Source organism: Oncorhynchus tshawytscha, linkage group LG08 (genome assembly GCF_018296145.1).
Source record: "Oncorhynchus tshawytscha isolate Ot180627B linkage group LG08, Otsh_v2.0, whole genome shotgun sequence".
Classification (NCBI taxonomy): domain Eukaryota; kingdom Metazoa; phylum Chordata; class Actinopteri; order Salmoniformes; family Salmonidae; genus Oncorhynchus; species Oncorhynchus tshawytscha.
Genome location: NC_056436.1, coordinates 46,133,435 through 46,147,080, shown reverse-complemented (window position 1 = coordinate 46,147,080; position 13,646 = coordinate 46,133,435). Strand labels below are relative to the sequence as shown.

Here is a 13,646-nt window from a genome sequence, read left to right as displayed (position 1 = left end):
CAATCGACGGTGAAACCCAGCAGCGAACCCATACTGTTCGGACGTCAGGTGGGCTTAGCTGCGAGAAAGCAGCCAAAGTAACAAAGCAGACCTCGGATGAGTGAATGTGGGCACTATAGCTAAATCCTTCACTATATGCTGTACACTCATCTGACATAGGATAGGGCCAATTCAAATTGGACTCAGTTTAAGTGCAGCCTATCTCTATTACATACAATGGGGTGAGTCAAGTGCTTTCAGGCAGGCCTACTACGGTAACTAGCCAGCAGATCCAACCCGCTTCCTTACAGCTACACGAAGGTCGGGCATAATTCCTGTTTTTATTAAGACACAGCTGAGTCTGTACAAGATATGCCTCAGAAAACCTCAATCCAGGGATGTGAAATGCATTATACTCCGAATTGTTTCATTATTCCAACATTACTCATCTCTGGATTGAGGTTCATTTTCCGAGTCATATCTTGCTTTCCGACCCTGGTGCAGCTGTAAAAGCAAGTGGCTCGGATCTGCTGGCTAGCCTACTAAACAGTATGTGAGGACTGATATCTTAACTGTAATGGGACTGGTCCTTTTTCACACTGTCCAAGGATATGTAATGCAAAAACATTCACCAAGTTGTCTCAATGACATGATCATCTTGGAGAAAGAAGGCAATGGTTACCATGAGGCAACTACAAACCAGCTACCAACCATCAAATTTAGTCATTTTCACAGAGGGCAACACTAAGCTTTCCCAGTGCCAGCCTCCACATTGTTGCCATTTTCCCAGACGTGAATTCAAATTTGGTAAATGTACACCACCGTTCAAAAGTTTGGGGTCACTTAGAAATGTCCTTGGTTTTGAAAGAAAAGCAAATTTTCTGTCCATTAAAATAACATCAAATTGATCAGAAATACAGTATAGACATGGTTCATGTTGTGAATTACTATTGTAGCTGGAAAAAGATGATTTTTTAAATGGAATATCTACATAGGCGTACAGAGGCCCATTATGAGCAACCATCCTAACTGACCTAAAACGGAATTTTCACTAGGATTAAATGTCAGGAATTGTGAAAAACTGAGATTAAATGAATTTGGCTAAGGTGTATGTAAACTTCCGACTTCAACTGTACATAGGCATACATAGGCCCATTATCAGCAACCATCCCTTCTGTGCCGAGAAAGCCAGCATCCCGGAGTCGCCTCTTCACTGTTGTCGTTGAGACGGGTGTTTTGTGGGTACTATTTAATGTAGCTGCCAGTTGAGGACTTCGAAAGCATCTGTTTCTCAAACTAAACACTAATGCACTTGTCCTCTTGCTCAGTTGTGCACCGGGGCCTCCCACTCTTTCTATTCTGGTTAAAGCCAGTTTGCGCTGTTCTGTGAAGGGAGTAGTACACAGTGTTGTACGAGATCAGTTTCTTGGCAATTTCTCGCATGGAATAGCCTACATTTCTCAGAACAAGAACAGACTGACAGGTTTCAGAAGAAAGTCTTTGTTTCTGTTCATTTTGAGCCTGTAATCAAACCCACAAATGCTGACGCTCTAGATACTCAACTAGTCTAAAGAAGGCCAGTTTTATTGCTTCTTTAAACAGAACAGTTTTCAGCTGTGATAACATAATTGCAAAAGGGATTTTTAATGATCAATTAGCCTTTTAAAATTATAAACTTGATTAGCTAACACAATGTGCCATTGGAACACAGGAGTGATGGTTGCTGATAATGGGCCTCTGTAGATATTCCATTAAAAGTCAGTCATTTCCATCTGCAATAGTCATTTACAACATTAACAATGTCCACACTATTTTTGATCAATTTGATGTTATTTTAAATGGACAAAAAAAAAGTGCTTTTCTTTCAAAAACAAGGACATTTCTAAGTGACCCTAAACTTTTGAATGGTAGTGTATGTTGCATGCAATATCCCTTACGCAGGAGTGTCATAGAACACAAATAGATACCGAGTGGATGGAGGCCTGTGTGTGTGTGTGTTGCTGCTAAGTCCGCAGGTGGGTGGAGTCGAGAAAAAAAAAGGGTCAAAAAGTTGAGCCGTGTGTTCAGTAGCCATACTTTTCATTGAGGTGGGTGCGGCCATCCCCAGACTGACCTGTAGACATGGAGGACAACGTTTTAGGCATATTATTCAGAACATGAACATTAAAAAAGTAGTGACAGTGCAGTGACCAGAGTTTAAAGTGCCTGCTTTAAGACCGGCGCGCAAAACAAATTTAGTATGGGGGCCTGTTTTGTTGCTATATTAAGTCACTGGCTATCTGCTCCAAGAACAAAACCCTACGTAGTCACGTGTGTGTAACAGCTATGTGGGAAATAAATGATTCCACTTAACCATGCCAACCTTCCTCACATGTCGCAGTGTCTGCCAATGACATACGTTTCTCTTTAGGTACTCGCACGCAATCTTATCTAAGAACCAAATTGTGTGTTTCTTGCTAGTTGCTAAATACAATGAGTTTTGTCAATGAATCCAAATGGCTCTTAGCAGTGTACTTACCCCCGCAAAACGTTAAAACCTTATCTTAACAGCGTGGCTTTGATCTGCATTCCTTGGCCACGGATGAAAATGCAGTCTAAACTCTCCCTTTTCACAAATTGGCCATAAAGCCTGTTTACTTCCCTTTTCTCTTTCTACCCTAGCTCCCTTCATCCCAGAGGTCAGGGACAACCTTATTCCTCTTACTTAGGAGTGGTAGAGAACACAAATAGTCCTTCTCATAAAGAGCATTGTGCAGTGTGTTCAACAATAGGTTGACAATAATCTTGCTCTGTAATGTACATTTCCTCAGTCCTGAAACTCTTGCCGTAACTCCAAATGTCACCTAGCTGCGAGGTTACAATCCTGTGAGATTATTCAGACAAAAAGGTCTTATGTTTTGATGAAGGTTCCTCAGCAAAAACATTAACAGAAATTTCATTACTGTTAAATGGTTGAACAACAGTTGACGAGGTTAAGGGCCTGGCTTATTAGTCAAAGCCAAGCCAAATTTAGTTGTCTTTGACCTCTGTGTTACCCTAGCGTTCACCTCAAGACATGGCCGCCCTATGTCAAGGGGCCAGGTGGTAGGTGATTAACATCACAAGATGACAGAACTCATAGCAATAAACAAGAAGTTATTTATACCTGTGGGGGGCACCCAGACACAATAGTCTGGGTCATCCTCAGGGTACTGTCCTGATTGGGCGGCTGGAGGCTGGAGACAAAAGCATGACAATGTGACAGAGCATTTCTCTAATGAGCGAAGAAAAAAAATGCACCAACACTAAAAAGTAGCTCTCTTTCCGCATGGTACAATTTAGGTAGTAAATGGAAAATAGACAGAATATAATAGAGATTAAGAGGGTGAATCTTCACATGGTACAAGAAAATTCACAGAATAACCTAATATTGTATCAGCCCAGTTTCTTTGTATAACTCAAGTTGGTCTAAAAGTACACTGGATTGAAATTTTGGGGATTGTGTAGAACGCCAGCATACTTGATTAACAGTATTAATTCATTCTCAATCAAGTTTTGGCTCATTATTGACTAGTGTGTGTGAGAGTGAGTGAGTGAATGTGTGTGAGGGCGCACTGAGCTCGAAATGCTTACTCTGTTGGGGCCGGTGGTTCTTTTTTTCAAGAACGTCCTCGGACTGGGCTTGGCAGCTGCCGCCTCCTTGCCCCCTTCTTTAGGGTCTAAAGAAAGATGGGAGGAGAAACACCAGAACTAAAGTTGGGAACTAAAGACCATCCACACAATGCGAGAATCTCAATTGCATTGCCTCCTCAAAACACATTGGATAAGAAGGTCAGAGGGGCGGGACCTCTGAACTTCTCATTTAATGGGTTTTGAGGAGGCGAGAGGACCAAGGAAATGAAACAGATTATCACGTGCACATAGCCAGACGGAGAGAAAAACAGCGTACCAACAGAAGAGCAAAGAGACACAAACGTTGAGTTCCTGTACCTGAAAAGGGCTTTAAACGGCCGAGAGGCGCATCTTCCATGGTTTCCTCAGGCTCCTCTACATCTATACTTCTCTGGGACAGCTTTTTCCCTATAAAAAAAACACAGACAAAAACACTGTTCAATGACCACAGCTGAATAGTGGTACGTTGTTACGGAAAACAATTTCACCATGATGATGCCACATCAGAGCCAAACATTGGAGATACATAGATATGTAGTATAATATGTATAGCTCTGTCCAAAGTAACACTGCCATCTACAGGCAATTGGGAGAACAACAGCTTCATATGGATACGACACAGGCTACATTCCAATTAACTACCCCAATTAACTATATTCCAATTAATTGTGCACGCCTACACCCCCTCATGGATTTAAAGGAACGGACTGCTGTAAGGAATATGGTGGAAACTCCCAGCAGTCATGCTCGCACCAAGCAAACGCTTTTACATGTATGAGGGGAAAGTAAAGGAGTGCACACCTCTGGAGAAGGGTAGAGAATCAGAATGCAGCCACAGTGAGAAAAAGGCAGCAAGACACAGCATCTAACTCTTATATCATACCTCTGGGGGGTTGGGACAGAGGTGGGTCCTGCCTCTGGCATCCTGTACTGCAGCCCTCTGTGGAATCAGTGCTTTCATTGGACTGTTGGGGTTCCTCAGCCTGGATGTCAGCCTCAGTCAAGTCTTCACTCCCTTTGTTGTTGTCATCCTCCTCCTCCTCTTCTTCCTCCTCCTCTTCCTCTCCTTTCATGTTGAAGAGTTCTGCGGGCAGATTGGCTCGCTTTGGGGGCAACTTCTAAGAAAGAGGGAAAGAGAGCACAAAATATTGAGTGGTTGTGAAGAGACAACAGTTGAGTAAGAGATGCAGAGAGAGGGAGAGCGCTAAAGAAATAGGTAGACAGACTTAGAGACAGAAAGAAATCGCAGAAATAGGGATAGTGTAAACTGTAAAGCTTTTCCAGCATTTGCAAAAACCCTCTTATGAAACGCTATTATGGATATTCTCCTCTGTTGCCAAGTGAACATACCCCTATGGTCCCAGTCTTCAGTTTGAACTTGGCGCCTCCCTTCATGGCACCAAACAGCGGTAGGGACCGCTTCTTAGGCTTGTCTACGTCGGACGACCCACTCATAGACCTGTGAGGATTTTTTTTTTGTCAGTGTGCAATACTGTACAACCATGTGTAGCGAACATGCAGTATTTCTAGGAGGGAACAGCAACAGGCACTACTAATATACAATCATCCTCGAGAGGCATTTGACAGAATAACGGATGAATGGATACACTGTGAGAAAGAGGCACCAAGATGCAACATTCAACTAGGTGATTCAGATATTAGGGGATAGCTGCATGCATATGCATATATATATCACCCCGTCTGCAGTGAAGGCATCTGGGCTGGCCGCGTGAGCTCCACCAGCCGGCGCAGTCTCTGTGCCTCCTTACGCAGGTCGGCGGTGTGCACGTGCAGCTTACGGCGCTCCACTCCGTCCAGTGACGCCTCGCTGCGCACGGCGACCATGAAGGCATCCAGCGGGTCCTCAGAGGATGAGTGAGAGCCGTCTGATAGGAAGGAGAAATAGAAGTGAATTGAAACCTGACGATAAAGCACTCGGTCTCACACATACACAGACAAACTGACAGATACAACACCACTCACTTGGGTGAAACTACACATAGTTGACAGCAACGTAGGTGTACCAGTGTTTCTTAATCCTGGTCCTAGGGAACCAAAGGGGTGCACATTTTGGTTTTTGCCCTAGCACTACACACCTGATTCCACCTTTCAAAGGAAACAGGATTCAGAAACACTAACCTAGACACATTGCAATGAAAGGTGGTTGAAAAGACCTTTTCTGTGCACCACTTACCTCTCCCTGTAGCACTGAGCTTCTTCTCTGTCTCTGACAGAGCCTTCTCAACCACCAACAGTTTGGCCACCTTAGCAAGATAACAAGCACCCTGTCACTCTAGTTCACACCATAAAAGCTATAGTACCCTTCCTCCCCTGACATATCACATACTGTGCACACAAAACATTTCAATAGACAGAAGAGGCTATTTGAAACAAAAACTTTGTTTTTGGGATTTGTAAAGTGTACTTCTGTTTCAGAGAATTGGCAACATCAGTGATACAATACATACAGCATTGTAATGTGATATCTTAGTTGAGCACTTCATTTTGAGAGATACTTCGTATTTCCTTTTTTAATTCCTGAGGTTGAAATGTGAGAAGGCGTATTTAATGACATGGGTCTTTACCAGTGACTCGTAAGTGTCCGGGCGCTCCTGAATCTTTCCCGCCTTCTTCATGCGCTCCTGTCTCTTCTTCTCCACAGCACCGGTGCGGTCCAGAAAGTTATCATCGTCACTGTCATAGAAATCCTCGTCCTCCCAGTTCTTCTTCTTGCGCTTGCGGGAAACTGGAGGGAGTGGATTATGAACAAGTTAAAGTGCAACAACAGTAGAAGTTACAGACAATGACCACGATTACATGCACACTATAGTGATTATTGTGGATAGTCAGGTCAATACAATGATTTGTTTAAAACGTTTACATGCTTTGCAAAAAGAACGATTTCCCTAATAATCCTGTTTACATGGACACGGAAATCAGGCTACTGATGGGCCTTTTGATAAATGCAGAAAATCGGTCATCAAAATCAACAGTGACCATGCTATTTTTGCTAATACTTTTTGATTCTCAGTTTGGACATATAAAATTTGTATGTGAAAACTATTTACAAGACGCATACTTTCTTTTTCTGAACTCACTTCATTCGCGCACAAGAGCAAGGCTTGCGCTACTCGGTGCTAGAACATGCCCAGATGCCGATTAAGTTTTTTTTACATGTAGATTGCTCAGAAAAGCAGGTGTTTTAATCGGCGTATGCTTACTTCAATTATGATCTTACGCCGATTAAGATAAGCAGACTAAGGTGTTTACATGACGAATGCCATATTCTGTCTTCTGCCATAATGTTTAAAATTTAATTATTAGTGTGCATGTAAACATACTCAATGGTACAGAGTAAGGACTCAACGTCTGGCGGACCATGGGGTTAAGCCTACATAGGGAATAAACAAAGTTGTTTGACGCATCTTCCAAGTGCCTAAACAGGCTACAATATGTCCAGAACTATGCTGCACGTGTCCTCAAGCACACCTCCTCTTGCAAGCACATCACTCCAGTGCTGTTCAACCTCTACTGGCTCCCCATATGTTCACGCGTCGACTACAAAATCCTGGTTCAAGCCTACCAAGCTATCTCTGGACTGAAGTATCTGTCTGACCTCATTCTACCCTCCTGTACCACACGCACCCGTCGCTTCTCCAGGTCCGTATCCCTTCAGCAGCCCCGCAGCAGACTATGGGTGACAAGACTGTCAGTTGCGTGGCGCTGCAGGACGCATTTTCAGACACAATTAGGCTGTAGTCTCTGTCCTCTACTAATTCTGTTCTCCAGATCTGGCGACACTTGTATATAGCTTTGATTGTTGTCTTGTGTTCTGGATTGTTTTATTTTTGTGTCTGTGAAAATTACTTTACAAATTAAATGAATTATTATTATAATAAATATACATTGTAAATAAAAACTTAAATAACAACCAAAACAGCAAGCCATCACCTTCAATGTGAGCTATTCACTGTTTTGTAGGGTATTCACTGTGTATAATGTTACATTTCAATAGAACTTTGGAATACTGGAAAGAAATGACTAGGCGCTGCTGAACCACTCATACTGCTGATGTAGCAGGCTGCATTGACTACAGTAAATAGTAACAGTTCTGCTGTGGGCTGATGTAGCAGCTCTGCTAGGACCCCCACCTGCCTCCTGCCTGAGCAGGCCCCGGGCCTCCAGGATTCGACACGCCTCCAGGGAAGACTGGATGGCCGCATCTTTCTTCTTCCCTGTGTGGGTCACCTCAGCGACCAGCTGCTTCCCCGAAGCGTCATCCACTGGGAGCCTGTGTGTGGAAAGGAGGTGACATGTTTTACATTCTATTCAGTATGTCAATTTTCTACCTGGTAGTTCGTTGAAAGATACATGTCACTAATTGGCTAGGTCTGAAATCAGTCCCTGATTAGTGGGGATGAATAAAAACCAGAGGGGTTGCAGACCTACAGGTCCAAATTTGAGAAGGACAGCAATATCATTTGCATGAGGGTAGCCTAGTGGTTAGAGCGTTGGACTAGTAACCGGAAGGTTGTGAGTTCAAACCCCTGAGCTGACAAGGTACAAATCTGTCGTTCTGCCCGTGAACAGGCAGTTAACCCACTGTTCCCAGGCCGTCATTGAAAATAAGAATGTGTTCTTAACTGACTTGCCTGGTTAAATAAAAGGTAAAAAAATTTAAAAATGAAAAAAAAAAAAAAATGATATAAAACATGATTGCACACAATTACATACCCTCAGACAAAATAAAAAGCTTACTTTACTCTGCAGAGCCAGGTACCGTGGCTTTTGTCTTCATACTCAAACTCAAGCTCTTCCCCTGAAATAAAAGACAGATAGCGAGACACTGTCAAACACACCAAAAGGAAACATGATTATGGTACTAGTGAATGTCTTTCTCCAAAGGTCTGACCTTCTCTGTCAAAGAAGCCCTGCAGTGCTTTCTTAGGGTCCTTCAGGTAAGCAGCCTCTTGGTCCTCCTGGAACTCTGTGGAGAAGGGGTTCTCCTCGTTCTCATCCTCTTCGGGGGCTGCTTCATCAGCTACACATGTACAGTTGAAGTCGGAGGTTTACATACACCATAGCCAAATACATTTAAACTCAGTTTTTCACAATTCCTGACATTTAATCCTAGTAAAACTTCCCTGCCTTAAGCCAGTTAGGATCATCACTTTATTTTAAGAATGTGAAATGTCAGAATAATAGTAGAGAATTATTTATTTCAGATTTTATTTATATCATCACATTCCCAGTGGGTCAGAAGTTTACATACACTCAATTAGTATTTGGTAGCATTGCCTTCAAATTGTTTAACTTGGGTCAAACATTTCGGGTAGCGTTCCACAAGCTTCCCACAATAGGTTGGGTGTATTTTGGCCCATTCCTCCTGACAGAGCTGGTGTAACTGAGTCAGGTTTGTAAGCCTCCCCCTTTTCCTCCAAACATAACAATGGTCATTATGGCCAAACAGTTCTACTTTTGTTTCATCAGACCAGAGGACATTTCTCCAAAAAGTACAATCTTTGACCCTGTGCAGTTGCAAACCAAACTTTTTTTATGGCGGTTTTGGAGCAGTGGTCTCTTCCTTGCTGAGCAGCCTTTCAGGTTATGTCGATATAGTACTAGTTTTGCTGTGGATATAGATACCTTTGTACCCGTTTCCTCCAGCATCTTTACAAGATAGGCAGAGTAGCCTAAGTGGTTAGAGCAGTGGACTAGTAACCGAAAGGTTGCAAAATCGAATCCGTCGTTCTGCCCCTGAACAGACAGTTAACCCACTGTTCCTAGACCGTCATTGAAAATAAGAAATTGTTCTTAACTGACTTGCCTAGTTACATAAAATTAAAAAAAGGTCCTTTGCTGTTGTTCTGGGATTGATTTGCACTTTTCGCACCGAAGTACATTCATCTCTAGGAGACAGAACGCATATCTTTCCTGAGCGGTATGACGGCTGCGTGGTCCCATGGTGTTTGTACTGATGAACGTGGTACCTTCAGGCATTTGGAAATTGCTCCCAAGAATGAACCAGACTAGCTCCACAATGAGATTGCATGCAGGCCAGGCAGCAGGGTGCGTGCAGGCCAGGCAGCAGGGTGCGTGCAGGCCAGGCAGCAGGGTGCGTGCAGGCCAGGCAGCAGGGTGCGTGCAGGCCAGGCAGCAGGGTGCGTGCAGGCCAGGCAGCAGGGTGCGTGCAGGCCAGGCAGCAGGGTGCGTGCAGGCCAGGCAGCAGGGTGCGTGCAGGCCAGGCAGCAGGGTGCGTGCAGGCCAGGTAGCAGGGTGCGTGCAGGCCAGGTAGCAGAGTGCGTGCAGGCCAGCTTGCCAGCTTAGTGGAGTCTGCCACTAGCGCAGTCAGTGTAGTCAGCTCAGCTATCCCCATTGAGACCGTGTCTGTGCCTCGACCTAGGTTGTGCAAAACTAAACATGTTTTCGCGTGAGAAATCTCACTGGAATAAAGACCTCTTCCATTCCTGACATTATTGAAAGAGATTGTGATACCGCACATCTCAAAATAGGGCTACTTAATGTTAGATCCCTCACTTCAATGACAATTTACATCCACTCAATTAGTATTTGGCAGCATTGCCTTCAAATTGTTTAACTTGGGTCAAACATTTCAGGTAGCCTTCCACAAGCTTCCCAAATTACAAAAAAAATAACAGTTCGTCTTTTGAGGTTCTAGTCATGAAATCTATGCATCCTACTCAATCACTTTTTATAGCTACTGTTTACAGGCCTCCTGGGCCATATACAACGTTCCTCACTGAGTTCCCTGAATTCCTATCAGACCTTGTAGTCATGGCAGATAATATTCAAATTTTTGTTGACTAATATTCACATGGAAAAGTCCACAGACCCACTCCAAAAGGCTTTCGGAGCCATCATCGAGTCAGTGGGTTTTGTCCAACATGTCTCTAGGCCTACTCACTGCCACAGTCATACTCTGGACCTAGTTTTGTCCAGTGGAATAAATGTTGTGGATCTTAATGTTTATCCTCATGATCCTGGACTATTGGACAACGATTTTATTAAGTTTGCAATCGCAACAAATAACCTGCTCAGACCCCAACCAAGGATCATCAAAGTCTATAAATTCTCAGAAAACCCAAAGATTCCTCGATGCCCTTCCAGACTCCCTCCACCTACCCAAGGACGTCAGAGTACAAAATTCAGTTAACCACCTAACTGAGGAACTCAATTTAACCTTGAGCAATACCCTAGATGCAGTCGCAACCCTAAAAACAAAAAACATTTGTCATAAGAAACTAGCTCCCTGGTATACAGAAAATACCTGAGCTCTGAAGCAAGCTTCCAAAAAATTGGAACGGAAATGGCGCTACACCAAACTGAAAGTCTTCCGACTAGCTTGGAAAGACAGTACCGTGCAGTATCGAAGAGCCCTCACTGCTGCTCGATCATCCTATTTTTCCAACTTAATTGAGGATAAGAACAATCCAAAATTTCTTCATGATACTGTCACAAAGCTAACTAAAAATCCGCATTCCCCAAGAGAGGATGGCTTTCACTTCAGCAGTGATAAATTCAAGAACTTCATTGAGGAAAAGATCATGATTATTAGAAAGCAAATTACAGACTCCTCTTTAAATCTGCGTATTCCTCCAAAGCTCAGTTGTCCTGAGTCTGCACAACTCTGCCAGGACCTAGGATCAAGGGAGACAGTCACGTTTTTTTAAGACTAGATCTCTTGAAAACAATTATGAAAATAATTATGGCCTCTAAACCTTCAAGCTGCATACTGGACCCTAATCCAACTAAACCACTGAAAGAGCTGCTTCCTGTGCTTGGCCCTCCTATGGTGAACATAATAAACATCTCTCTATCCACGGGAAGTGTACCAAACTCACTAAAAGTGTCAGTAATAAAGCCTCTCTTGAAAAAGCCAAGCCTTAACCCAGAAAATATTTTTTTAAACTATGGGCCTATAACGAATCTCCCATTCCTCTCAAAAAAAAAATTCAAAAGCAGTTGCGCAGCAACTAACTGCCTTCCTAAAGACAAACAATGTATACGAAATGCTTCAGTTTGGTTTTAGGCCCCATCATAGCACTGAGACTGCACTTGTGAAGGTGGTAAATTACCTTTTAACAGCGTCAAACCGAGGATCTGCACCTGTCCTCGTGCACCTAGACCTTAGTGCTGCTTTTGATACCATCGATTACCACATTCTTTTGGAGAGATTGGAAACCCAAATTGGTCTACACGGACAAGTTCTGGCCTGGTTTAGATCTTATCTGTCGGAAAGATATCAGTTTTTTCTCTGTGGATGGTTTGTCCTCTGACGAATCAACTGTAAATTTCAGTGTTCCTCAAGGCTCTGTTTTAGGACCACTATTGTTTTCACTATATATTTTACCGCCTCCAAAACTATAGTTTGTTAACAAGAAATTTGTGGAGTGGTTGAAAAATGAGTTTTAATGACTCCAACCTAAGTGTATCTAGACTTCTGATTTCAACTGTATGTATTGGTAGATAGGAAGGCGAGAGAGAGAGATTAAAGTCAACATATTGAGGGCTTGAAGCTACAGAGCTGTGATATGGTAGCAGTGGTTAATTGCAATTAATGTAAGTAAACAATTCTGAGCCATGCATTACAGTCTCTCCTGGTGCTGAGCACTGAAAGCTTACCTATTCCCCAGGAACAGCCCGAATCATTGTTTAAACTCTTTCCCTGGATGCCACTGCTTTCTTTCCCCTCTTCCTTTTCCTCCTCATCCGAGCCTTCTCCCATCATCCTCCTCTCCAGGTCCTCCCGCTGCTTCCTGGCTCGCTCCCGCAGCTCTGTGACAGTCAGGTCTGACTCCGCCTCTTCGTCAAACTCTGGACCCTGCAAAGATATACAGTAGAGTAGGGCTATTCAGAACTACAATGGTAAAGGACTACATAAGTGATAGAGGTTTGAAGTCTAAGGATGTCTAATCTAGTACATCTATCCTACCTGTGGTAGTAAGTGCACTGTGTATAACATTTTACTTAGCCTATTTTTGAATGGTATGAACACTAAGTAATGTTTTCTGGCATGAAGGAACAATTCTTTTTTTTTTTTACCTGCATGATGAAAAGTCTAGTGCTTCCCCCGAATTTGAGTACGTGCCCAACCCGTACTCTGATGTAGGTATTCGGTGGTATCTTGTTCTTGTTGACGAAGGTACCATGTGTGCTGCCCAGGTCATGGACATAGAACCCTCTTGCCTCTCCAACTGCCTCCTCCTCTCCTGCCAGCCCACGGTATTGAATGACAGCGTGATACCTGGAGATTGAGGGGTGTTCCAGGGATACGTCACACACAGGTAAACGTCCGACCACAAAATAACTCTGCTGGGTGAGTGGGACCGTATCAACTATAGTGCCATTCTTGAGGATTTCTAGGGAATATGGGACATCTGCCACTCCTGCCCAAGGAGGTTCGGCATATGGAACAGGAGGGTGGGGTTTAAATTTGCCAATAGGTGTTCCTTTGACAGGAAATCTTGGTGGGGGTTGGACGTCACTAGTCTGGTCTTTTTCGGAATAATTTTCGCTCTCTACACCTTTCCGTGACGTTGTGTTGTCATTATCCGACGTGAAAGGGGTGGTTTGCTCATCTGCAGATGTCTCACTACTATCAGAAGTAGATGGTTGTAGTTCTTTGTCGCCATTTTCTTCATGTGTAGGCTTTCTTGCTGCTCTGCTCGCGACAAGACCTCGTTTACTCACGAGCGAAGGCGCGGCAAATAGAGCAGGTTTTTTGAAAGGGTCCTCTGTTTGAGTGTTAGTCACGTCTTCTTCCTTGTTACATTCATCACCATTCTCATTACTCACACGTTCTTCCATTTGAGTGTCCATTTCTTTAACAGTAAATATTTCACACTCTTCTGTGCGCGAGGAGTCCGCCATGTTTATTTGGTTCGGCTCTCAACTCGGACCGTGCTGTAACACAATTCCATGCTAATTGTTACCGTCAGAGATGTTATCTGGGATGTTATGCAAATATTATGAATTGCCTTAAAATACAGAACCCG

The 13,646-nt window shown here is 43.4% G+C and overlaps 1 protein-coding gene across 1 annotated transcript; it reads right to left on the bottom strand.

Annotated features, from left to right (window-relative positions):
- Positions 1 to 1,827: 1,827 nt before the first annotated feature.
- On the bottom strand, positions 1,828 to 13,619 carry LOC112256427 (solute carrier family 4 member 1 adaptor protein). The gene is made up of 14 exons (XM_024429687.2): positions 12,694 to 13,619; positions 12,274 to 12,472; positions 8,543 to 8,671; positions 8,389 to 8,449; positions 7,782 to 7,921; positions 6,216 to 6,376; positions 5,825 to 5,894; positions 5,327 to 5,516; positions 4,981 to 5,089; positions 4,514 to 4,748; positions 3,949 to 4,038; positions 3,592 to 3,677; positions 3,125 to 3,194; positions 1,828 to 2,092 (listed from the first exon to the last, which is right to left on the bottom strand). Exons 1-14 carry the CDS (start codon positions 13,519 to 13,521, stop codon positions 2,043 to 2,045), a joined length of 2,418 nt encoding a protein of 805 aa, XP_024285455.1. The 5' UTR covers positions 13,522 to 13,619; the 3' UTR covers positions 1,828 to 2,042.
- Positions 13,620 to 13,646: the final 27 nt, after the last annotated feature.